General features: G+C 45.3%; 1 protein-coding gene across 2 annotated transcripts; it reads left to right on the top strand.

Annotated features, from left to right (window-relative positions):
- Positions 1-121: 121 nt before the first annotated feature.
- LOC120056344 (dysbindin domain-containing protein 1-like) lies at positions 122-26,799 on the top strand. Of its 2 annotated transcripts, none has more exons than XM_039004558.1 (4): positions 122-461; positions 5,597-5,752; positions 12,456-12,593; positions 25,705-26,799. In XM_039004558.1, exons 1-4 carry the CDS (start codon positions 431-433, stop codon positions 25,860-25,862), a joined length of 483 nt encoding a protein of 160 aa, XP_038860486.1. In that variant the 5' UTR covers positions 122-430; the 3' UTR covers positions 25,863-26,799. The 2 variants fall into 2 exon arrangements, with proteins under 2 accessions (XP_038860486.1, XP_038860488.1); XM_039004560.1 differs by having other exon boundaries at positions 123-461; positions 5,597-5,740.
- The last annotated feature ends 1,185 nt before the right edge of the window (positions 26,800-27,984 follow it).

The following is a 27,984-nucleotide window of genomic DNA, read 5'->3' as shown; positions in this document are numbered from 1 at the left end:
TCTCTCTCTCTCTCTCTCTCTCTCTCTCTCTCTCTCTCTCTCTCTCTCTCTCTCTCTCTCTCTCTCTCTCTCTCTCTCTCTCTCTCTCTCTCTCTCTCTCTCTCTCTCTCTCTCTCTCTCTCTCTCTCTCTCTCTCTCTCTCTCTCTCTCTGTGTGAGGCAGGCAGGGCAGCAGAGCGGTGAACTCAGTGTGTTCTCACATCTGTATTGGGCAGGCTGGTGAGTGTGTGAGAGAGCACTGAGCAGGGATGAGCACCAGGCAGTGAGGAAGAGAACGACAGAGGAGTAAAAAAGGAGTGAAGCTGGAGTCGGATGCTGTGGTGAACGAGAGCTGACATACCTCTCTCTCTCCCTCCATCTCACTCTCTCAGTCTGTCTCCCCCACTCCCATGCTGTTGTGATAGACAGCACGGCACTCTCGGCTCGGCTGCATGGAGGCACAGGGAGGGGCAGGGAGCCCAGGTAGGTGCAGCTTTACGTTATTCACTGTTAGCATAGAATCCATCAGCCTAGACCAGACTGTTCATCACCATGTCTTTCCAGACTGACTCTATGTTATGTTATGTCTATTCATGGTAGTCTATCATACCAGCCTCTTTTACTCTATTGTAATATTTAAATTCTCTGTTAGCCCAGACTTGGTTTCTGAGAATAGGTGCTCTGTTTTACCCCAGACATATACTCTAGCAGCCTAGATGGTTATGTTAAGTCACGTACTCTGAAAGCTTTGACTGTATATTAGTGTAGTTCATTCTCTTATCAGTGGGTTCTGTTAATCTATTAGCCCACCTGCAGTGCACATCAGTGGACTGCAGATGATACTGTAGAGTAGAGGAAACCGTAGCCAACATTAAGGATGGAAATAACATAGTGGTGGATGTTTCTACAGGTCTGAATTGGAGAATATATAAAGTGTTAATGAATCCATACTATTCTTAGTATATTTAGACTAAATGCCTATGAAATATGTGTTGAATGCTTACATGTAATGACATGGTTGGGGAAGAAAGGAAGATGAACACATGTTGATGTTGCTGTTTTCAGATATGGAGGATGTTGTTGTGTGTAGAGCTATTTCAGTGACCTGTGTTGACACAATGTACTTAATAAGATGTGATAAACGAGATATGATTTGTATGGTATCAATTAGACACAATACCTTAATGACATTGATATAACGGATCATAGCAACATCCTTTCCCGTAGGATGGATTGTTATCTGTGACTAAGGAAAAATGATGGATGTTAGAAGAGAGAAATAACAGTATGGTGGGAGAAGGGTGTGGAGAGACTTACTTCCTGTTGCCATTACTGTTGAAAGAAGATTGATTTGATTTGAACCGATATGTTGAGTTTGATTAAACTATTGTGGTGAATGCAATCAGTGTGTGTGGGTGTGTGTGAGAGAGAACCTGATTCAGAGGTAGTCATGCGTGATTGCTAGGAGCAGTGTGAGCCGAAGCCTGAAAGAGTGGCCTTTCAAACAGCACACTCCAGTCCTTTCACTGTTGGCTGGTGGTGTGTTCACCATGTCCCATTAAACATACTGTGTACGGATGGTGCTCAGAGTGCTCAGTCAGTAGGCATTTACAGTAGGGCACACTGGGTCAAGAGGAGCATGAGGTAGTGTCAGCTCATTCATCACGTTGACTGACCTATTAGAATGTTATGGATTATTCTCATATCTGTTGATAGTGATTGACGCCAGACTGGAGGTACAAGGACAGAGGACACTGACTGTTATTGTATTCTGTGACACTGTGTGATCCTGTAGCAGCTGATTTTGTGACTTCCTACAATCCTCTCAGTGGGTGTTTACGGAACATTGGTGCTGTGAGATTAGAATATGTTCTCTGCTTCTGTTCTGGAGGAGTTGTATTAAACCAGATTGATTTTGATTGACGTCATCTGTGACTGCTCTTCTTTTTTATTCACCTTGAAAATCCCTACTACAATTTCATTGAATACTATGTGTGTGTGTCTATGCATGTAAAGCATGTACACGACTACACTTGGCAATTGATATGAGGCGTAAACCACAGGAGGTTGGTGGCACCTTAATTGGGGAGGATGGGCCCGTGGAAATAGCTGGAGTGGAATGGTTTCAAATACATCAAACACATGGTTTCCATGTGTTTGATGCTATTCCATTCACTACGTTCCATCCATTATTGTGAGCCATCCTCCCCTCAGCAGCCTCCACTGGCGTAAACATTAATTGTGTGACTATGAGGCAGATTGACATACAGACGGGGGTAACAGACATGGGGAATGAAGCAGCAAACGGTAAATAGTATCACCACCTCATTATAGTGAAGGGAAAGTGGAGCTGTATTCTCTCAGCTTGTTTGGACCCTTGCTGCAAAAAATAAATCGATAGCCAACAGCAAGCCTTGTATCCAGGGTGAAATGGGAATCCATCATTTTTAGTCTGTGACTTGCTTTGCCAACCCTTTGAAATGCCACACCCTTCTCTGTGTGTGACACACACACACAATCTGTGCCAAAGATGCTCTTCTCCATTCCTAAGGACGTGGATAATTCCACAGTGATTGTGCAGTCTGAGGGACAGCATGATGATGATGTCCAACAGAGGGCTTCTGGCAGCCCAGCAGGGAGTTAGGATGTTAACCTCTAGAACGCTCCTGCTGCTACTTTCTCACCTATCTCTCTCCTCTTTTCACCCACACCTTCATCCCGCTCTCCCTCTTCTTTCTCACCTATCTCCATCCCCCTCTCCTCCCTGTCTGCTGTGTTCTGCGCTAACGCTTGTTGCTGCAGAGTCAGTGAGGTGGCAATGTGCCGCATGACTCAGAGGAATCTGGAGATCAAATCAAATTGTATTTATCACATGCGCCGAATATAACAGGTGTAGACCTTACAGTGCAATGCTTACTTACAAGCCCTTAACCAACAATGCAGATTTAAGAAAAATAGTTGTTAAGTAAAAATAGATAAGTAAAAAAAACAACTACAAAAATGAATAATAGTAAATAAAGAGCAGCAGTAAATAACAATAGCGAGGCTATATACAGAGTCAATGTGGAGGCTATATGCTATATACAGAGTCAATGTGGAGGCTATATACAGAGTCAATGTGGAGACTATATACAGAGTCAATGTGGAGACTATATACAGAGTCAATGTGGAGACTATATACAGAGTCAATGTGGAGGCTATATACAGAGTCAATGTGGAGGCTATATACAGAGTCAATGTGGAGACTATATACAGAGTCAATGTGGAGACTATATACAGAGTCAGTGTGGAGACTATATACAGAGTCAATGTGGAGGCTATATACAGAGTCAATGTGGAGGCTATATACAGAGTCAATGTGGAGACTATATACAGGGGGTACCGGTACAGAGTCAATGTGGAGACTATATACAGAGTCAATGTGGAGGCTATATACAGAGTCAATGTGGAGGCTATATACAGAGTCAATGTGGAGACTATATACAGGGGGTACCGGTACAGAGTCAATGTGCAGGGGCACATGTTAATTTGAGGTAATTGAGGTAATATGTACATGTAGGTAGGGGTAAAGTGACTATGCGTAGATAATAAACAGAGAGTAGCAGCAGCGTAAAAAAGGGAGGGGTGGGACAATGCAAATAGTCTGGGTAGCCATTTGATTAGCTGTTCAGGGGTCTTATGGCTTGGGAGTAGAAGCTGTTAAGGATCCTTTTGGATGGGCTAGAGTTAGTACAGGACACCACCCTGAGACGTGTGTGTGTGGATGTGTGGGTGGGTGCGCGTGTACACTTACATGTGTGAAAATGTGTGTGTGAATGTGTGACAGTTTGATCAAGTGTGTATGGATTTCTACTAGAGTGGGGAGTGTGCTCTGTAGATGACTGTGCATATGAGTTTACCGAATGTTCAGGTGTATATAGGCATGTGTGAGAGACTAGAGGCTGTGTGTTGGTTTGTGAGTCTTCTAAGATACACCTCATGACTCAGAGCCTGGTGGAATGTAGTCTTCCTCCAAGGAATGTGTTGTCTCAGAAAATCAGATGAGACAGCCGTTTTCAATTTAAACCTAATTGAATGTCCAACTCGGCCTAGTACACAAGCACATCCACATCAGTCTCTTTCCATCACTGTCTGTACAACACTGGAGGAGATCTAAATTACCTTCACACACAACTTCATACATTCAAACACACACACACACACACACACAGAACATAGATACTGTGCATACTACATTTATTTCTAGATAAGACAGGGAGTGTATGTGTAAACCTGTCTATGGTAAAACCCACAGCATGCAGTGTTATGGAAAAGGAACACAGCTATTCAGGGGTTAATGTGGATACAGTAGGTGATGTAATAACCTGGGGATTAATGTTACTGTAGATTATCATCAGTACTCATGGTTAACCTTCTGTTCAACCCCTCCTATTACACTAAATATTACACTAGATGTGAGGGAGTTATTCAATAGAAAGTGGATCATTTAACTGTGTGAGCCTGGTAGAATTACCAGTATTATGAACTTTGATAAAAATCTCATTTTGGTGCCATTTCATCCCCTTAGCCTCTTTGAAAAGCTACACAGAATGACGGCCCTGTGGTAATTGCAGTCCAAAGGGATGAAAACCTGAACTCTGAAATGAGGGAGGAAATAAAGGGACAGAGAACCACAGTAAAAAGGTTTAGTGAAGTGGATAAAATGAGAGTTTTAACTCCTTAAATAAAACATGTGAGTGAGTATAGGGAGGCTCTGAGGCGGTGGTTCATTGAAACGGAGGTAGTGAAACTGAAACAGTAGAGCTACTGTCACTAGACAACCTTTTACATAACAACACACATTCTCTTTTCCCTGTGAGCAAAGCACAGCACAGGACAGTGAAACAGGCTCTGTAGAAAGACAGGAGCACCAAGATATCTGAAAATAGAACAAGTAAGACAAACGCTTTCTCATCTGACAATTGAAATGTTATAAAAACAGAATTTTCCACTTTGAAATGTACACTCTGGGGTTATATTGCAGAAACGTAATAATTATAGATTTTTCAACACATTTTGAAATTCTAGATTGGTGGTTATATTCTTTCTGTTGCAACCCAAATGCCAATACTGGTATTTTATGAAGTGTTTATTTACTGTGTGTGTGTGTGTGTGTGTGTGTGTGTGTGTGTGTGTGTGTGTGTGTGTGTGTGTGTGTGTGTGTGTGTGTGTGTGTGTGTGTGTGTGTGTGTGTGCGTGTGTTTATTCACGTATGTGTGCACGCATGTGTGCAAGTGTGTGTGTCTGTGTTATACAGCATTGTGCACAGCAGGGTGGGTCCATAAACAAATGTCACATAAGACATCCTCAGGAGAAGATGGATAGGCATGGTCACCCAAAATAGCCTGTTTGTCACGCACTGCTTCCTGAGGCTAGATGCACAGCGGCTAAATATGATTACCAGCACACAGCATAAATGCATCACAAAACACACATGCCAAACATGAATAAAAGGAGATCATGGATGCTGGAAGGGCTAGACTGTGACAATGAACACTCACTCTTATCTGTCTCATTTGCTCTCTCCCACTGTTTCTGTGTGCGTGTGTACTTACATGTGTGTGTGTTTGCCACCACAGAGCCCAATAAAGACATCCAGAAGTTGCTGAAGACTTCCAGCTCAGGGGACCTTTCCAAGGAGTTGTACCATCACCCAGTGGGGGAAGAGGAGGGAGGGCTTCCAGGACACACCGCTGGCCTGCTGCACGTCACCGAGAGGAGACGTGAGTACCGGGGTAAGGGGAGCGATGGAGGAGTGGTGGATTAATGGATGGAGGGAGGGTGGATTGGATGGATAGAAAAAAAGGAGTGGGGGAGGATGGAGAGGATAGTAATTAAGGGATGGCTAAAGGATGGTAGTTGGATGAAATTTTAACAATATAATATGGCTAGTAAGCCAAAATTTTAAAAACTGTACTGTTCTACAAACCTTTAGATTGAGAAAAGTTATTTATAGAACCAACCAAGGGTTGTAACCATAGCGGGACCCTTTTATTGCTATATGGAAACTTTTTTTAAAGGTTTTATAAAGAATCATGAAAAAAGATTCTATATACAGTAGCAACAGAAAAGGACCTTTCTCAATCTCAAAGGTTCTTTGTAGAACCGTAGCGTGGTTTTTATTCTGGTTTACTAGCCATATTATATTGTTAAAATTCCATTGCAGTTATTATTGTGTTTTATTAACAAGTTAAATCAGGTGTGTCAGCTCTGGAATGGCTGTGTGTCCCTGAGGAGATTATTGATCACTACTGACTTAGTCAATCATTCTGAATTGACACAAGGCCATATGTGAATCTTTCACAAGACAACATCACTGGCCTTAGTCATATATAATATTTAATAGCGTAACACAACAGATTAGAACAACTGGAATTACACTCTCACTCACGGTTGCAAAAAAAGAGCTGTGAATAAACCACTCCCCAAAATATTCGAATGAGCCGCCGCACCTACATTTTAATTATCACTAAAATAAAATAAAATTGAGCTGCAAAAAACCATTGAAGGGCTCAACGGGTTCTTTGGGTTCTCAAAGAACCCTTGAGAAACCTTCATTTTTCTTGTGTGTAAGAGGTGGGTCATTTTTTTTGTTTGGCGTTGGGGCACAGGTACACACTGTGGTCAGTTCGTCACTTCCTCTGGGGTTAAATTGGAATATATTGCACCCATCTTCCCAGTTCCCCTGACCCGACTTCCACCCTGTCCTGTACCCATCCCCACATCCAATCCCCGCGCTATAAGGCATCATTGTGTGTCTGTCCCCCCACAGAGGGAACCATGTGTCACTGTGCCTATCTGCACCAGGCCCAGGGGCTGAGCCAGAGGCAGACAGACACAGAGACAGACACAAGCCTCACAAGGAGGTCTTTATCTAGACAACGACTAAACACCCATTCAGGGAGATGGCCACTACAGCCCAGTATTTGTGTCCTTCTGCCTTAATGAGACACCTGGGGCAAAGTTACCCTACAGACAGAGAGGGAGGGAGGGGGAAATGTGGTACTCTGTCAAATCCCATGTGTGGTCCTTTACAAAACCCCTTTAGTTACATCATAAAACTAGTACATTTCTTTTCTACAACAGTTTATGAATTGTGGTGAGCGAATAGGATAAAGTTGTTAATAGTCCTCTTGCTGAGTTTGGCTGGACCCAATGACTTTGTTACCTCTAGATAAGGCCAAGTCCAGTTTACTGGCTCTGAGCCAAGCATCACACTGTGCACTATAACCAATCCTACTGAGACACAGTGGAAGCCCCTGTTAAAGCCTGAGTGTATGAGAGTGTTTGGGAATCATTATAGCCTCATTACAGGCTGTTGTTAAGACTGACTGTTCTATAATGTGCTCATCGTTTTGCTAAAGGGGGAGACCCTTACAACCATCTCTCTAGCTTACCCCGTCTCCCCCCCTCGATCCTCATTATAGGCTGCTCTGGCTAGGCTAATGATCAGTGCGCCATGGGGAGGCTGGGGGGCCTTAGGGGGGGGGGGGGTCAGATACAGAGGCATTCTACTTTTTGATGGAGCCCCCAGTCTCTCCACTGCTCCGCTCAGCCAGACTACTGCTATTGACAGCCCAGCCTACCAGGCAATTATCTCAGTCTTCACTAAGGCAGATTACCCCTCTTCTCCCTCATCTTTCTCTCCCCAGATTTGTTTTCCCAAACTTTCTTATCTCTCACTCTCTCTCAATTTGTCTTTCCAATTGAGTTTGTCCGTTCCTATTTTCCATTACATGTATACTCTTCCCTCTCCCCTTATCTTACATTTTATTACATTTTCAATATAGAGTACATCCTGGCAGAGAGGAGAGACAGAGAGATCCCTGAGTACAACCACAGAGAGTGGAGGGGAGTGAGAGAAGGCAGAGCGAAGAGAAGAAGGGAGAAGAACAATAAAAAGGAAATACCTGAGGCTGCATTTAAGTAGGGGCCAAAAGCCAAAGAAACAGCAAAAGTCATTTCTAAGTCCTCTTTATTTTTTTCTCATTTTCAATTTGTAACCGTCAGCCAAAAATAGCAGGACAAGAAGGACAAGTGGTTGGTTTGGGTGTGTGTGTGCGCTTCACAAGTGGGCTACCGCATAGCATCCTTTAAACAGCTGCCATACTAGTCTACTGTATAACTGACACCTTTCCTTCTCAATGTGATGTGAATGTATTATGGGTCTAGTCCCGCCAATGGGCTCCCAGACAGACACTTAATGAGTTGAGAGAGAGCAGCAACCGTTTCTCTCCATCTCTCTCACCAACCTTGCTGGGAGGGAAAATGTGTTACTGATCAATTATTCAAGGAGAAATGGGGGTGGGAGAAGACAGGAAAGAAGAGAGGAGGGGTAGAGGAGGGGTTAGAGGAGAGTAGAGGAGGGGTAGAGGAAAGAAATTAACAAAGGGGACTGGGATGACTAACTAGTTTAGAGAGAGACAGAAAAAGAGAGAGAAAGCGGAGGTGGCATTTCTTTATAACCCCCTTCTGTCTTCATCTCCCCTCCATCCCTCTCTCTCCTAACTAATTTTAACTACTTCTCTTCCCTCCCTCCCAACTCTCTTTCTCTCCCTTCCTCTCTCCTGCTCTTGTTGGGAGATTCAAAGAGACAGACAGCCATGGACAAGCCTATTTCGGGCCTCTGGGGAGAACTCATCCAGTAGAAGCTATTCTCAAAGTCTGATCTTAGGCCTGCCCTCCCTCCCTTCATCCCTCCCTCCCTTCCACACACACACACATAAACATTGTACGCTACATCCCTCTCCCATATTCACACTTCCCCTCCATCCCTCAATACATTCTTAAACCCAAATAATTTTGTCAGGGAGGGGTTGCACCTGACGCATGCCCTGAGGGTGTGTCGGCTTAGAGGACTGATGAAGTAGAATATAGTATGGGGGTATTAGAATAGGACAGCACCCTCCATATAATAGATTTTGTAGATGTATTAAAATATGCATGGGCACATTTCATTATCCAGCTTGCTCAGAATCTAGTCTAATGGCTAGAATATAGCCAAAACCATGCCACATACCAGGTCTTCATTCAGAATCAGAGCTGCTCTGCTGCTGTGTGAGACCGCTGACAGCTGTGGACGAAGGCTCTTTCATTCCCCCATCTAAACCAATATGGGGCAGGTATTGCTTCTTTCAGGTCCGTTACTATGGCTATCATGACCTTTTTAGCCTTGTGTTATCTCAGCCTCAGAGTCTGAGCGAGGCTAATGTCATGCTGTTACGCCTGACAGGCTTCGGTAATGCATTTTATTAAAGTCGTAACGTGGGTGACCGGACCAGCTTTATATCTGGTCAGGTAGTTAAAGAGTTAAAGAGCCTGGCCTGCACAGATCTAATGGCTCTGCTTAATACAGTCGTGTCCAATTCAATTCCCTGTGTACCGTGTTTGTGCTCGGCTACTCAAACCATTTCACACCATTATATCTAATTGACCTTATAAGCCCATGTCATCCACGCTGGTAAATATTGCTACGTTATTGCATGTCACAACCAGCTAAATACTAAAGATTGTTTACAGAGATGGGCTTTTTTTGATGCAGTGCATCTGAAGCATGGTAAATGGATTCCGTTGATTAATAACATAATCATATATTTTATATAGCGCTTTTCATACAGAATCTCGCTTAAAAAAACATAAAAAAAGAATTCAGGGAGCTGGCAGTTCATGAGAGATGGTCTTCCACAGCTGGATGATGATACAGTAAGTACAGGAGTAGCTTGAGTGGATGGTCCAGCGGGGAGGGAGAAACATTGGTCAGACAGGCAGGTCCGGAGCGCTTCATCAGGCAGCATCTGTCTCTGAAGTTCACAGCTACTCCTCCTCTGTAGGTAGGCTGAAACAGATCCACCGCCGAAAAGTGTAGCACTCACCTGGGTGTAAGCACCTGAGTAACCACCACACCTCAGCAGTAATCAGCAACAGCCTCCTACGAGGCGAGCCTCTATCATCCCCTCACACCACAGTCTACATCCTTCCAGAAACCGGGGCAGGTGGAACAAACAGTCAGTGAATCGTTCAAATGTAGATTAGCCAAGTGAACCAAGCAGGCCTGTAGAGATTTACTCTGAGGAAACAGTTAGCACACCATGGAGACAGAGCTCTTGACATCCCATAATGCTAATCAGGCCTTTATCACTGCATATGGTTCAGCTGATGCTGTGGAGTTCAGTTAACCCCTCAGACACACACTGACTGACCCGTAGTCTCCCCATCTATACGGATCTAAGGTCAGTTGTGTGCTTTTCCATGTAAGATGATCCTAGATATGTACAGCAGGCTAGCCCAAAGCCCTAGGGAGGTAGAAGTTGCCCTTAACCAATTATCGAGGATCAGCTTAACCTCCCCAAATCCTAGCCTTCACCATTATGGTTGGATAATGTAGAACTAACCTTTGATCAGTGTCTAGTGGCAACTTCCTCCCATTCAGTGAGGGAGGAGTAGTGCAAAGGGGCAGCCTGAGCCTCCTACGTGGTTAAATGAATGGTTCATTAAGCGAAGGTGAGACAGGAGTGTCTGCTTCTCTGTCTCTGATCCTCTACGGCTGCAGTTGTCTCATTAGAAGACTTCAAACCACAGCGGAATGTCAACCCACAATATCTTTACCTTCCTCTCCTCTCAACTCTCTCCTCACTGGCGTTCCTCTCATCTTTACTGTCTCCCACTCCTTCTCCTCTCTCGTTCCACTTGTCCCCTCACATCTCCTCTCATGGGAGCTAGTGTCTGGAACACACAGGCAGATGTAATCAGTATTTATACTGTCTGTGGACAGGTCTGGTACAGAGGAACAAGACAATAGAGATTGTTGGAGGATTTTATTTTGTACTTTTCAGCAAGTACTGTACAAAATGTCTCTTGTTGTAGACGTGTGTTGTTGTGAGTAGCAGGGTATCCCAGGCAATGCAAGGCCACCACTCACTGTAAGAGCCAAAGGTATACAGAGTTTGGCAAACCATCATCCATGTTGGCACCAAGCATTCAGTGACAATAATACTGTAATCCACAGAAGGGCTTACCAGGAAGAACTTCCAAATTCAAGGCGGAAAGGAGTTGGAGCAGAGATTGATTTATTTGAGCTCACTTTAATCCATTGTTCAGGACAATTTATATTGTAGAATTCAATTGTCTGGGAACTTCTGGCACCCAATGAAATTCTCCATCTCAAATCGTCAGTGTAACTCTGCCCATGTCTCCTCACAATGTGTGAAATACAGCAGAGCCACCAACAGGATTATGATTTAGCATGATTATCAACTCTCTCTGACTTATAATAATATGGTTAAAGGTTTTTATCTTCTTAAATCAATATCTGCGCTATATTTATCAGGAGAGTGAGAGAACAGTGAGAGAATGGAGCTGTGCAGCAGCGGAACAAAGGAGTGTTGAGGAGAGGGCTGTGATCCACCCTGTGGCAGTATACTGCCTGGCTGGTAGAGAGAAATTAGCTGGGAAACGGTATCCTTAAAAACCATCCACCCCGCTCTCTCTCTACACTCAGACACACAGCTATATATACCCACTCACAAGCCCAAAATACTAGAAGTGTTCACAGAGATATGCCTCCACAGCACATACATAAACACACACACATACATGAAGTACATACCGTCCCTTACTATTAACACCACATAGATCACACGGTCAGCTGTTATGCCTCACCCATGATCACTAAAGAGTGCCAGCTCCACCCAGCCCAAAGCATTGTGTCAGACAAGCATGGGGCTGTAACACTTCATAGATGCTTAGCAAAGCATGTGTAACTAAAATATACATTTAACTGCCATACTGCATGAATGCTGCCAGTGTGGAATGTTGGGACTGTCATGCTCTTTTTTTAACGTGAATAAAAACAGTACATGTTAACGGCACAGTCGTGCTGCTCTGGTGTGTCAATAGACATTGGAGTAGGGTCTGGGGTATCGGTGACTTTTGGAATCAAGAACAGGTGCCATACACTCAGGACAGAGGGTGAGGAGAAGGAACAGTCTAACCATGTTGTTTTAATACCCTCTATTTCTGGCTTCTCTGGCCCTAGTCGTGATGCTCCAGTCAAACATTGGCATCATTCTGACACAGAGACCCATATCTCTTCCACAGGACAGCTCAGCACACAAAGCCAAGCTGTCTCTCTGTGAAACAGATTAAAGAGAGGCCTTCTTTTTATCTTTCTATTACAGTATGGCACAGAGCATCAAAACAACACAAGAGATAAGTTCCACACCACGGGGCACTGAGAATGTGAGGGAGGGTCAGGAGGGGGTTGTGTATGTGTGTGTGGCGGAGGGGGTGTTCTGGGTGAGTTGTGTAGACAGCATTGAGTTGTAGTGAGATATTACACATCTACTGGGTTATTATTGAGTTTATCATAAAACCCACCAGCTACTCCATAACAGTCCATAACTATGACCTTACTAATTTCCTCTCTCTCTGACCCTGCAGAGCCTCTGAGCAGCGTGTCCTCCCTGGAGGTGCACTTTGACCTCCTGGACCTGACAGAGCTAACCGACATGTCTGACCAGGAGCTGGCTGAGGTGTTCGCTGACTCTGATGAGGAGAACCACAACGAGTCCCCAGCAGGTTAGACCATTTTCAGATACTCAATTAATCAACCAATTAACCAATCAATCTACTCAATTCATTAACCATTGAATGGTGGATTTGACAACCCCCATGTTCTCTTACCAAGACAACCCTAGTGTGATGGACTGGCTAAAACATTGTCTTTGTTTGCCTTGAGAGAATCATTACCCAAATTGAATTTCCTCCTACTTTGGTTGAACACAGTTGGATGTTAGAGTGAATGTTTTTCTCTCTGCAGGAGACAAAACAGAAACACTATCTCTGTTTACTCTGTTCTCCCTCTAAAAACTCTGTCCACTAGACAGACTCATTTACATATCACCCCATTCTGTAGCATACGACCCCATTACATCAAAATCTAAAAGGTTTAGCTGATCGCAAATGTGTGTGTGTGTGTGTGTGTGTGTGTGTGTAGAGCAATGAGCACTCTAATAAAAAGCTTACAATTGTGTTCTCTTTGGCTGCAGGGAAAGGGACACATGGGAGAACCCAATAAAACTTCAGCAGCACATTGGATTGAACCTTCCTCTGAATTCTTACTGCAATTCAAGCAGTTCTCTATATTTTGTGATATTGACCAAGATACGGTATTTTCCTGTTATGCGTCTCTGGGAGATTCTCATTTTAGTTTGTGCCCATGTCAATGTTGATAGTTATTGGCACCAGATCCCAGGCTGGGCACAATAGACTACTGTAGCATAGCGCTAATTAGCATTAGTTAGAGGGAAGTCTGAATAACCTGTGATCAGGGTCCGGGCCCAGCAAACCCCCCTCTTCACAACCAGAGGAAGCAGGAAATCCATCCAATGTATTACTTATGATCCATAGCCCCATGTTTCCTGCTGAGAGGGAGAACGATCCTCATAGAGCTCCACATCATCACTCCATTCAAATGCTTTACGCTCACACTCTCAACTCATCTCTCTTAAGAAGAGATATGTGTGCACTCTCAGGAGCTGACTTGAGAACAGTACTAAGATGTTCACTATACAATACACCTGTTCTAAACTCATGTATGTTCTCGGCATGGGGAACCACAGAGAGCTATGTTCAGCTCTATGTGCGGGATATTAAAATGACCTCACAAAGGTGCACTTTAAGAAATACAGCAATCTTGCTTAGATATCACCCACGCTCCTTCTCCTTACCCCCAGGATTGACCCATGCCAATTTATTCCATTACTCCCCATAAAAAGGTATTGTGTTGCTCCCTTGTCTGACCTTAGCCCGTAAGTCAGGGGTTCCAAAACTTTTTTGGCCCACGACCACATTTTGATACTGGAAAATTCTCACGACCCCAACCATGGGGGGAAAAAATGATGTAATTAACAGCCAATGTCAGCCCCAAATAAAAAAGTTATGGCAGTCAATTGAAAAACATTCTAACAGTATTTTTGATTGTCTTCTCAACTCACCATCACATACTTTTCATGTGGGGCTATGACAGTCATCTGCAAATTAGTCTGACATAATGTATCTTTTCTCACCACCACTAATGAGATGGTTGTACTTGATGCATGTGGCGTCGGAGCTTCTCAAAGTCCGGGGACACGCTCGACAGTGCTCACCTCATATCTGCTGTCACATCCAACCTGGACTGATATTTGGTTTTAATGCAGACGTGAGCACAGAATCCAGCTTCATAAATATATAAGTTGGCAAAGGGTACCATGAGTTTAATGGTGCTTTTAAGACAACTGGGAACTCAGAAAAAAACAAGGTCAAATAATGATGTCAGTGATCTTCAGGTCGGAAAGTCAGAGCTCTAAGAGGCCAGAATTCCAGAGTTGGAATTCCGAGTTGGATGACCATTCAAAAAAAAAAGTTCCCAGTTGTTTTGAACGCGGCATTAATGTCAGAGGGAAATGGCGGGGTATTCCCTTTGAGTCAGGAACCAAAACTCCTCTGTAGTGATCTGTGAATGACAGCTTAATCAGCTATTCAATTTCCCTTACCAGCATGTCAATTGAGCCAGGATCACAGTCAAATGGATTGAGAAGTAGGTGCCAAAGTGCTCTTCCAAGCGTTGGAGGTGAGCAGTCATCACTTGTGTGGGACACTTACTGATGCTGTTTTCTGTTAGAAACATGCACAGCCGAGGGAAGGAGGCATGGTTCACTTTTGAATGACTCTCTCCAATAAGAATCCTTTCCTCTGAATCCACTGATTCGTTCACTCATCTGTAGAAGGTTTTTGTATTTCCCCTGCATGCTTGCGTTCAGTTCGTTCAGTTTCCCAAATACGTCTGTCACAGGCAAGGAGACACATTTTCTTTTCATTACACAGGAAGTCAACCAAGTCTGTTTTTATTTTTTTACATCCATTGTGAATGACAACAGTTCTCTCAATGCACAAAATCTTTCCAACACTCTCCCTTGATAACCACCACGCCTCGGTGTGAAATAGAACATTGTCATGCTCTGATCCCATATCTCCACATAGTTTTGTGAACAGGCGTGAGCACAGTGGATGTTATTTTATGTAGTTTACAATCAAAGTTACCTGCTGCAGTATATCTCTGAGTTCTGTAATCATCTTTTTCCCCCCAATTGCTCTCGGTGTATCATACAATGCGTCCATATGGCAGAGGGAGACATTCTTAACTAGAGTGTGTGGGCCTGCCTGCCGTCCTGCCATAGATGGAGCCCCATCTGTACAAAAGCCCACCATTTGATACCATGGAATCTGTTTTTCGTCAATATAGCCACACAGCACACTGAACATCCCCTGTGCTGTTTCATGCTCGGGAATCGTGAGGCAGAACAATATGTCCTTGTGAATAGCATCCCCTGACATGTATAGCGAACAGAAGTCAATGCATAGGCATCTCGGCCCTCACAGCTAACGTCCATTTGGAGAGCATAAACTGGTGAGTTTTTGAGTCGTTCAGTCAGAGTTTCCTCTTGATTGCTAGCGATAGCATAAACTCTTTGTTTATCAGTGTTATCTGACAAAGGTATTGATGTGAATTTCTGTGCCTCTGCCTCCCCACATATTGTTTTCACCATATCAATAGCGGCCGGTAAAATCAACGTCTCTGCAATAGTGTGTGGTTTCATAGCATAGCGGACCTAGCCATTCACCGTGGGAATGATTCAAGTGCAATGGTCAAGTGTAGCCTTTTTGCATGATCTATATTTTTAAGGTTAACCACATTACAATGATTTTGAGACACAAAGACGATGTTATAAAAGATAAATATTTATATTTGGCGGGGATTTTGGAAATTTTCCCGTGACCCCATTTTCATATCAGGCGACCGACCCCATACCGCTACCGTAAGTGCATGCATGTATCTGCACAGCCTTAATCCCCCAGTGACCCCACCCACCCTCTCTCTATCTCTGTTTCTCTGTCACACACACACACACACACACACACACACACACACACACACACACACACACACACACACACACACACACACACACACACACACACACACACACACACACACACACACACACACACACACACCTCTCAGGCTGCTTTAATCACTGCATTGTGCTGTACCCCAAAACCTCCTCCTAGAATAATCCCACTGAGGGTAGATCAGTGTGCTAGGTAGATCAGTGTGCCGGGGACCCCTAGTGACAGAGAGAGGCGGGAGGCAGAGAGGGGAGAGGGACAGGGAGCATTAAAAAAGGGGAGAGGGATGGAGAAAGGGAGAAACATGAAAGAGAAATACATGAGAGGTGGTGATTCCCTCTCCACCCCAGCAAGGTTTCCCATTTCTCCACAAGAGACTGATGGCTCCCTGAGCTCCAGTGAATATGCCAGATATCCTGACCACAGGGCTCGTATAAACCCACCACAGGGCTCGTGCGGTGAGCACCACAGGGCTCGTGCGGTGAGCACCACAGCCATAAAACTCACAGGAAGAACAACAGTATATCCCCAGCCATCCAGCTATAGCCTCTGATTTAGTGCAGCAGGTTTACTGACGAATCGGACAATAAAAAGCCCAGCAGGAGGAATAAGCAGCGTCGTGTGATGGCCATAATCTCACTCAGTGGGGTGATACTGTCGAGGAGGTCAGGGACCGTGCGGAGATTTTAGGTGGTGTATTAAGACCTATGGCTGGTGAATGGGAGTCAGGACTAGGATACTAAGATAGCAGAGTGGTGGTAAATGTGATCAAAACACCAATAATATTGTCTCACTGTATAATACAGACCCTGATAAAAGTGTTTATTTTCACATCTACACAGTGCATTCAGAAAGTATTCAGAACCCTTGACTTTTTCCATATTTGTTTACGTTACAGCCTTACTCTAAAATGGATTAAACCATTTTTTCCACTCATCAATCTACACACAATATTCCATAATGAAAAAGTGAAAAGAAAATGTTTTTTGCAAAAGTATAAAAAATAAAAAACAGATACCTTATTTACATAAGTATTCAGACGCTTTGCTATGAGATTCCGAAACTGAGCTCAGGTGCATCCTGATTCCATTGATCATTCTTGAGATGTTTCTACAACTTGATTGGAGTCCACTTGTAGTAAATTAATTTGATTGGACATGATTTGGAAAGGCACACACCTGTCTATATAAGGTCCCACAGTTGGCAGTGCATGTCAGAGCAAAAACCAAGCCATGAGGTCGAAGGAATTGTCCATAGAGCTCCGAGACAGGATTGTGTCGAGGCACATATCTGGGGAAGGGTAGCCAAAAATTATGCAGAATTGAAAGTCCCCAAGAACACAGTGGCCTCCATCATTCTTAAATGGAAGAAGTTTGGAACCACCGAGACTCTTCCTAGAGCTGGCCGCCCGGCCAAACTGAGCAATCTGCGGAGAAGGGGCTTGGTCAGGGAGGTGACCAAGAACCTGATGGTCACTCTGACAGAACCCCAGAGTTCCTCTGTGGAGACAGAATAACCTTCCAGAAGGACAACCATCTCTGCAGCACTCCACCAATCAGGCTTTTATGGTAGAGTAGCCAGACGGAAACCACTCCTCAGTAAAAGGCACATGACAGCCCACTTGTAGTTTGCCAAAAGACACCTAAAGGACTCTCAGACGATGAGAAACAAGATTCTTTGGTCTGATGTAACCAAGATTGAACTCTTTGGTCTGAATGCCAAGCGTTAAGTCTGGAGGAAACCTGGCACCATCCCTACGATGAAGCATGGTGGTGGCAGCATCATGCTGTGGGGATGTTTTTCAACGGCAGGGACTGGGAGACTAGTCAGGAATGAGGGAAGGATGAACGGAGACAAGTACAGAGAGATCCTTGATGAAAACCGGCTACATAGCGCTCAGGATCTCAGACTGGGCCGAAGGTTCACCTTCCAGCAGGACAACGACCCTAAGCACACAGTCAAGACAACGGAGAAGTCGCTTCGGGACAAGTCTCTGAATATCCATGAGTGGCCCAGCCAGAGCACGGACTTGAACCCGATCGAACATCTCTGGAGAGACCTGAAAATAGCTGTACAGCAACACTCCCCATCCAACCTGACAGAGCTTGATATGATCTGCAGAGAAGAATGGTAAAAACTCCCCAAATACAGGTGTGCCAAGCTTGTAGCGTCATACTCAAGAAGACTCGAGGCTGTAATCGCTGCCAAAGGTGCTTCAAAAAAGTACTGAGTAAAGGGTCTGTATACTTATGTAAATGTGATATTTCAGTTTTTTATATTTAATACATTTACAAAGATGTCTAAAATCTGTTTTTGCTTTGTCGTTATGGGTTATTGTGTGTAGATTGACAAAGCAAAAAAACTATTTAATCAATTTTAGAATAAGGCTGTAACGTAACAAAATGTGTAAAAAGTCAAGGGGTCTGAATACTTTCCGAATGCACTGTATGTAACCGAAAGTATGCCCCATTACATTATGTTGAATTGGATAAAGTTGGTCTTCCTCCACTGTGATCTATCTGAATTCAGTAGATGTATGCTGGTTTGCATCCTATCTTCATTGCCAAGTAGCTCAAAGTGCTTTGTCATTGGCTGGTGTTTTCTCTATTTCCCACTCATAGATCAGATAGTGACACTCTGACTCACTCCAGCAGTGGCACAATGTGCTCAGATATGAGTGTGTTTTGCTTTCGGAATCAAGAAGGGATACAGAGATACACATACCCATGCAAACACACACACACTCATACACACATGCATGACTTACCACTACAGCTGCTCCCCAGTGTCCAGGCCAGACTATCCAGACTGTACAGCTGCTCCCCAGTGTCCAGGCCAGACTATCCAGACTGTACAGCTGCTCCCCAGTGTCCAGGCCAGACTATCCAGACTGTACAGCTGCTCCCCAGTGTCCAGGCCAGACTATCCAGACTGTACAGCTGCTCCCCAGTGTCCAGGCCAGACAATCCAGACTGTACAGCTGCTCCCCAGTGTCCAGGCCAGACTATCCAGATTGTACAGCTGCTCCCCAGTGTCCAGGCCAGACTATCCAGACTGTACAGCTGCTCTCCAGTGTCCAGGCCAGACTATCCAGACTGTACAGCTGCTCCCCAGTGTCCAGGCCAGACAATCCAGACTGTACAGCTGCTCCCCAGTGTCCAGGCCAGACTATCCAGACTGTACAGCTGCTGCCCAGTGTCCAGGCCAGACAATCCAGACTGTACAGCTGCTCCAGTGTCCAGGCCAGACAATCCAGACTGTACAGCTGCTCCCCAGTGTCCAGGCCAGACAATCCAGACTGTACAGCTGCTCCCCAGTGTCCAGGCCAGACTATCCAGACTGTACAGCTGCTGCCCAGTGTCCAGGCCAGACTATCCAGACTGTACAGCTGCTGCCCAGTGTCCAGGCCAGACAATCCAGACTGTACAGCTGCTCCAGTGTCCAGGCCAGACAATCCAGACTGTACAGCTGCTCCAGTGTCCAGGCCAGACAATCCAGACTGTACAGCTGCTCCCCAGTGTCCAGGCCAGACAATCCAGACTGTACAGCTGCTCCCCAGTGTCCAGGCCAGACTATCCAGACTGTACAGCTGCTCCCCAGTGTCCAGGCCAGACTATCCAGACTGTACAGCTGCTGCCCAGTGTCCAGGCCAGACAATCCAGACTGTACAGCTGCTCCAGTGTCCAGGCCAGACAATCCAGACTGTACAGCTGCTCCCCAGTGTCCAGGCCAGACAATCCAGACTGTACAGCTGCTCCCCAGTGTCCAGGCCAGACTATCCAGACTGTACAGCTGCTCCCCAGTGTCCAGGCCAGACTATCCAGACTGTACAGCTGCTGCCCAGTGTCCAGGCCAGACAATCCAGACTGTACAGCTGCTCCAGTGTCCAGGCCAGACAATCCAGACTGTACAGCTGCTCCCCAGTGTCCAGGCCAGACAATCCAGACTGTACAGCTGCTCCCCAGTGTCCAGGCCAGACAATCCAGACTGTACAGCTGCTCCCCAGTGTCCAGGCCAGACTATCCAGACTGTACAGCTGCTGCCCAGTGTCCAGGCCAGACAATCCAGACTGTACAGCTGCTCCCCAGTGTCCAGGCCAGACTCTGTGTGTGTGTGTGTGTGTGTGTGTGTGTGTGTGTGTGTGTGTGTGTGTGTGTGTGTGTGTGTGTGTGTGTGTGTGTGAGAGAGAGAGTATGAGAGAGTATGAGAGAGTATGAGAGAGTATGAGAAAGAGGGAGTTGTTTATCAGGGGTTAGTGTTACCTTACCCAGGGAGGACAGGACACATCTCAGCTGTGAGATCCAGCTGTTCTGTTACTTCCTTGTTATATCTGTGTTCCCTTAAAGCTCCTTCAGTATCACCACCTGCTCTAATGGGAAAGAACAAGCTCTGTAGCCAGAGGTAAAGAGTGTATTACAGTGAAGGAAGAAGGTGGCTTGCTTGTACAGTAAATGTATTGTCTAACTGCTTATCAAGGTGAAAGGATCTCAAGACCTTGACATGGCTACATGAAGGGAATGTATGGGTGGGTAATGTGCATAATATGTATGTAGACTGTAGTCTGTAAAGGTCAGAGTGGCTGGGTATTCCATAGGAGTGTGTTGTCAACCTAGGTCAGTAGGGAGTCATTTCAGTCAGTGTAAAGCCGTGGGAAAGGAGAGGGTGAGTTGGGGGGGTAAGAGTAGATTGGCTGGGGAAAAGCGTGTGGAGGAGAAGGTGAGAGAGGGTGTTGGGGAAGAGGGTGAATGGAGGGTTAGTCAAAGGTAAAATGAGAGAGGGGAGGAAGAGGAGGGGAAGGCCAAGGGGAGAGTGGGATAGTGAGATTGGTTTGTGTGGGAAATGGAAGGGGAGGAGGAAAGGAAGATAGGGGAGGCTGAGGGAGTTCACTCTGAATGGAGTCCTGAATTATTTACTGTTCTCAGCTGGATACAAGGCCAGGACTCTCCTGAGCTGTAGATACTGTTATCATCATCATTATCATAACAATCATCAAACAAACTGACTACACACTTACACATTATTTATGTATCCCTCTTATTTTCTTCTGTTTTTCCTGTTTTCCATCCCTTTCCTTTATTTTCTTTTCATTTCATTTCATTTCATTTCATTTCATTTCATTTCATTTCTCCTCTCCTCTCCTCTCCTCTCCTCTCCTCTCCTCTCCTCTCCTCTCCTCTCCTCTCCTCTCCTCTCCTCTCCTCTCCTCTCCTCTCCTCTCCTCTCCTCTCCTCTCCTCTCCTCTCCTCTCTCCTCTCCTCTCCTCTCCTCTCCTCTCCTCTCCTCTCCTCTCCTCTCCTCTCCTCTCCTCTCTAACTGTATACTGGACAGACAGGGGTAATGGAAGCTGTGTGGGCACTTATGTTTCGGACACCTGCCAGTCAGGACAGCCCAGGGATCAGAGTTGGTAGATGAGATGGTCAGGAGAAATGGAGGGGATGGGGGGATGAGGAGGGGATGGCGGGATGAAGGCCAGAGAGGGTTAGAGAAGTGAGGGAGGACCAGAGGAGAAAGGGAGGAAAATAAATGAGATAAGCTAAATGTGTACAGCTGCATTGGTAGGCCCCCACCCCTCTGTACAGTCAGTATCTGCATCTGCTCTGTGTATGTGAAATAGATATATAACAAGAGGTGACATACCAGATCTATACAGAGACTACAACGCCCATTATGACCATTATCACCTCAAAGGTCCTTTTTAAACTACAAACCCCAGGATCACTTTGACCACCTTTAAACCCATCTGAGGAGGAGTGAGGCAGTAGAATGGAGTTGCCCCTAGACACTGATCTATGGTCAATTTTGTGTCCCCCCCCCCCCCCCCCCCCAATGGTTAAGGTTAGTATAGGGGGAGGGAAAGCTGATCCCAGATCTGTGTGGGAGTGAGTCATCTCCTCTGCAGTGTTCTCCGGGAGAGCCCAGGCTCTGACAGTCACACCCTGTGATGACACAGGAGGACAGAGGGAGGACACTGCAGCTCTTACACTGAGGTTACCACTTTACCAGAGACAGTCACTGGCTAGGTGGTCTCATTACCATATACAGTAGCATATACCCTTTTGCTGCTTTCAAATCTGCTACCATCGAAGGAGGATGGGCAACGCATGGAGAAGGTGCTTGGTGATGTTTCCAGATCGATCCAATATGTGTGTTTTGATGCTGTGGTTCCTCAGTGTTAACAAGGCAGGTTGAAGCTTTCCAAGCAGACAAAAATAACACAACCACCCACTATACTGTAGCAGCAGCTGTGGGCAAGACTGGGGGAAAACATTTCCATTCAGGGTAACTGTAGTAGTCTTGCTCATAAATCTTTAGGAGTCCACTGGGGCCTCTGAAAGGACTGTACAAAGAAGGGCACCATAACTGACGTCCCAGTCCCAACATGAAACACACATACACATTCGCACGCACGCATGCACGCACGCACCCACACACAGTAACCAGGTGTAACATACACAGTACACACAGCGTGTTGGCACCATACTAGCATTGTGCTTCCGTGGTTTAAGAGCCTTTGTAAAGCACAGGCTGGTGTTTTCTGTGGACTTTGTTCTCACAGCAACACACTTGTTGTGGAATCTGATGGAGCCAACAGCACAGAAGGGCTTCTTAGACAGAGGGGTTTAGCACAGCGAGACACTGCAGACATGGTGGCTGGGAGGCAGGGAGGGAGGGAGGCAGAGAGGCAGAGAGGGAGAGAGACACTACAAGGATGAGATAGAAGGGGGAGGGGGTGCCTTTGTGCTGATGGGGGATTGAGTTAAGAAAATTGGATTTGGATTGTGCAAACATAACTGAGTGAAGCTGCATGAACTAAATTCTATTCTGAACTAAATGGGAGGACTCTCAAGGGAGTTGGTTATGAGTAGGCCCTGAGCAATAGGGAAAGGGGTGGTCGGTGGTCCTGACATGAAGGTCTGAGGGTACAGGATGTTCAATGAGAGATAGATAGAGGTGTGTGTTTGTGTGGTGAGAGTCTCATTCTCTGATCTGTCTCTGTCAACACCCTGCAGGGAGAAGAGGAGGCTTCTCCCGCATCCATATTCATAGAGCTGTCAATCACAAAACCCTGACCAGGGATGGGCTGACTCATACAGCGACTATAGCATTCTAGTCACACACAGACATAGACAAGGACACAGATAGAGACATACTGGTAGAGATGCAGAGACACATCATGAAAGTAGGGACACACACACACAAGGACCAGCGGTGGCAGATACAAAGTTGAATTAACAAGCACTCATGCAAACAGAGCCTTTCAGGATGCTGAGGAGGCTCTTGTCCCTCCCATTAAAATCCAATGGAGACACCATCAATCTTCAGGGATCAATACCGTGTGTGTGTGTGTGTGTGTGTGTGTGCACGCACGCGTTTTCATGTGTACGCTTGTGTGATCATACATCACTGCTGGTTTATCTATAGTTACAGCATTTAACTTATAGAGAGTGAGAGCTGGGACGTGCCTTATTATTAGACAGTAATTGCATTGATGTGTGTGCAGTTTAAGGAGGGTTAAAAAGCTACACCTATTAATCCTGTGATCTCTGTAACAGTGAACAGCACCACCAAGTGGTGTAAAGAGGCAGTGCTTTATTTCATATGCCCCTCCATATGACCAATATTCGTGTGAACCTGCTTGACACTGGTCCCTTCTGTGCACTCAAGGACATGCAGATTAACACATATGATGGGAGGGGTTGATTCAAGATTAAAGAGAGCGGGGAGATGGACACAAAGAAAGAGAGGCACCGTAGGAGAGAGACAGAGAAAGAAAAGGTGTAGTAGGGGAAAGAGAGGGAGGGGGGGTACAGGGGGAGAGAGAAAGATAGGGTGTAGGGGAAAGAGAAGGGGGGGGGGGAGAGAGGTACAAGGGGAGAGAGACAGAGAAAGAAAGGGTGTAGGAGGGGGGTAGAGAAAGAGGAGAGGGAGATGTCGAGGGAGATGAAGTGCAGCAGATCAAGTGCAGCATCCTATTTGCCAAAACATTTCACAAACACATTCCTCTGATGTCATCACCTCATCACCTAAACACCAATCAGCTTCTCATTTCTACTCCCCCTAGTAGTTAGTGAACCAATCATATTCTCTATCCATGATATCACCACTCTACAAAACTGAAGTAGTAGAATCTCTATCTAGCATGCTGATGGCTATAGACCAAAGAGACACCGGAGAGCTGTGTAGTGGTTCTGTGTAGTGGTTCTATGGGGGAGTTCTGTTGCCTCGAGACACTGAAAAATAAGTGTGAGACAAATGTCTGTGACAGCTAAAACAAGCAGCCATTGTGAGCATAATGAACTGGAATAAACAGCCAGCAGGCTAAATGGAGCTGATGATTGGAGGAGAGGTGACCATGTGACTGTTTTAGAGCAATAACAATGACCGGAGAGGAGAAGCAGAGAGAGATCAAACTAAAATGATCTATCATCTACTACACATGTAGTCACATGCACGCACTTACACATGCACACACACACGCACGCACACAGCGCTCCTACTTTTCTAAACTCCTCCATTTCTCTTGGGATTCGGTGTCTTTGAGACACATACATGTATAGGATACACATTAACATACACTAACACATACTCATCTCACTGCACACTGCCTCTCTGACAGAGTACTTCATAGTTTCATCTGCCTCAATATTCAGAGTAATGATATCATGCTGTAAGGACCTGCAGAATCCCAGAGGAATAGGTCATGTGGAGCTGCATGAACTAAATTATATTCTGTTCTTTACTGTGTTTGCGATCGGGATGCCTTTCAACCATAGCATATTGATCTATTCTACAGTAGGGAAACAAACTGCACTCACCACTGCGTGCTGTTCTAAACTATTTTTGGAGAACCTTGGGCAAACATAATTGAGTGAAGTGGCATAGAGAAAGGAAGCTTTTAGAGGCATTAGGTGACTTCAGGGAGTTGACAGCCCCTACTGACTTGATTTACTTTGTTAAATGAGTTACAGTATGGTGACCATTGGGGGAGATAGCAGGTAGACTCGCGGTTAAGAGCGTTCCACAGGGATGCTGGCCCATGTTGATTCCAATGCTTCCCCCAGTTGGGTCTAGTTGGCTGGATGTCCTTTGGTGGTGGACTATTCTTGATACACATGGGAAACTGTTGAGCGTGAAATACCCAGCAGCGTTGCAGTTCTTGGCACAGTCAAACCAGTGCGCCTGGCACCTACTACCATATCCTGTTCAAAGGCACTTTCAAATTGTGTCTTTCCCATTCACCCTCTAAATGGCACACACACACAATCCATGTCTCAAGGCTTAAAAATATGTAATATTTCTTTAACCTGTCTCCTCCCCTTCACCTACACAGATTGAAGTGGATTTAACAAGGGATAACAATAAGGGATCATAGATTTCACCTGGTCAGTCTATGTCATGGAAATGTTCCTAATGGTTTGTCCACTCAGTGTATATGCTATACGTGACAGACAGGAAGGTGCGGAAACTTAATCCAGGGCCTCTGGGTTACGTGGTCAGCATGTTTGAGCTGTATAGAGCAGTTCACAACATACATGTCCCCTAGGCTGTTTTTTTTCCATAAAAATATCAGGATACGTGAGAGGCGTGCACTTTGACCTCACCTTGTGTGTACATGAGTTTTATGTTTGTGGTTAAGAGACGTGCATGTCTGTATGTGTGTGATCCATAACTTACCCACCCTCTCATCACATATATGTCATGTGCATAGCTTGACCCTTCTCCTCATTATCATCCCCAGGCCACCACCAGCCACCCCTGCCCAGAGGAGGTTACATGCGCTCCCCCTCGTGGACCCGTTGCAGCAAGGCTGAGCCCCGCAGGGAGAGGAAGCACCACAGCGACTCCGACACCACCGCAGAGCCCTTAATGAAGCTGGAGAGGCCTAAGCAGCCCTGAGAGCCTGTAGGTCTGGAGGAGAGGCCCAGAGCGGAAACACGAGAGCGGACACAGAGACCACACCAACTGACCCAACCCCTGCGCCGGGCACTGAGGCAACCATGGTGCTAAAGACACTATAGACAGACTGAGCTCTCGACGCTGTGCACTGTATTATAAACTTAACATGAAACGATGTCTGTGAGTGAAATACACACAAAATCACACACACGTACACACATACTATTATTGTGTTTTCCATGCAAGGGGTTCCACTGGCACAAAACACTGGAGGGCCAGTGTGCTTTTTGAGGCTTTGTTTGGGGTGAACAACAGGGTATAAGGCTGTCCCAGTGTGGGGAGAATGCTTGGTCAAAAGCCTCCCCATCCCTGCAGCATCTTAGGGGTGGAAGAGTAGGTTTGGAGGGGTGGGACGGACCATGAAATCTGTGACAACCTCGGCTACAAAATATCATGTGGCAAAGTTAACGAGAATACCCACTCCAGTCAAATAAATTACTGGAATATGGATGTCATTATGCGATAGTACAGCAGGCAATCTGGAAGTCTTCTTTGTAATTAGAATAAGAGTCCAACCTGAATCTATTGCACAATGTTCTTCCTTAAAGTGCCAGGGCCATCTGCTCTCTCTGAATTACTTTCTGCAGGCTTTCTGTAGGTTGTAACTAACAGGAGGCAATGGGTAGCGTTTCAGTGGGGCCACTCTCCATCGCTCTCTTTTCATTCCATCCTCTCTCTCGCTCTTCTTCTACCTCTCTCTACCTGAGAGGAAACCGGTGTGGCCACAGTAAACTAAATGTATTTGCAGATATGATATGAGATACGACAGCAGCCCTTCTCACCAACATTACATTCAACACTGTGGATCTTGTCCTTTGCCAAACCAAGAGATGTGGGGATGGGTGGTGAAAAAAATAAAGAATTTCATGCAAACAAAGTGAATTTTCTCTGTGGGGAATTTTTGCGTTAGAGCACTAACCAAACATTGTGCAGCTGTAGGTTGTCTGATAGGGTATTACGAACAGCAGTCTGAACTTTCCATTATTTATGCTCAACAGACCAAACAAACAAACTCTCTCGGATTCCTGCCAGGAACACTGGGGAAGAAAAGCAGCATCAGCAACATGAAAACAGTTCAATTGAAACCACATTGAAATACTTCAGAGTACACACTTAATCACACAGTGGACAGAGAAGTATTGAATAGCAATAATGTTTAAATGTTCAAAGGAATAACTTTAATTTACTCTTGTCAGCTTCGCCAAAATCAATGGGCTCTGGCAGCTCTGTAGAGGTTTAAAATGTCTGCTTTTTAAATCATGACTGCAGGTTCCTAACTGAGCAGATAGAGGGCAGAACAGAATAAAGTGGGGAATGCAGATAGACTTACAGTATACAGTCATACACATATCCATAAACAGCTTTATACCATGGCGTTTTTTAATACTTGTTTCTGATTGGCTTGAAGTACATTCTAGAGCGTGCATTATTTAAGTGATAATGTCCAAGAAGCTGGTGTTTGGAGGATATATTGGTACAGGTGTTAGGCCCGAGACGAAGTGGAGGGCTGGCAACCCGTGCCAAAATATCCTCCAAACACCGGCTTCGAGGGCTTTATCACTTGTATAAAACGGGTTACCAACATATTATGGGCTCTCCAGAGGGTGGTACGGTCTGCACAACGCATCACCAGGGGCAAACTACCTGCCCTCCAGGACACCTACAGCACCCGACGTCACAGGAAGGCCAAAAAGATCATTAAGGACAACAACCACCCGAGCCACTCTGTTCACCCCACTACCATCCAGAAGGCGAGGTCAGTACAGGTGCATCAAAGCTGGGACCGAGAGACTGAAAAAAAGCTTCTATCTCAAGGCCATCAGACTGTTAAACAGCCACCACTAACACAGACAGGCGGCTGCCCACATACACACTTAAAATCATTGGCCACTCTAACAAATGGATCACTAGTCACTTTATTAATGCCACTTTAATAATGATGTTTACATATCTTGTATATACTGTATTTTACACCATCTATTGCATCTTGCCTATGCCACTCGGTCATTGCTCATCCATATATTTACATGTACATATTCTTATTCCATCCCTTTACTTAGAT

This window comes from Salvelinus namaycush, chromosome 1 (assembly GCF_016432855.1).
Source record: "Salvelinus namaycush isolate Seneca chromosome 1, SaNama_1.0, whole genome shotgun sequence".
Classification (NCBI taxonomy): domain Eukaryota; kingdom Metazoa; phylum Chordata; class Actinopteri; order Salmoniformes; family Salmonidae; genus Salvelinus; species Salvelinus namaycush.
Note: the sequence above shows the minus strand (reverse complement) of the source record. Positions and strands in the feature narration are given on the sequence as shown.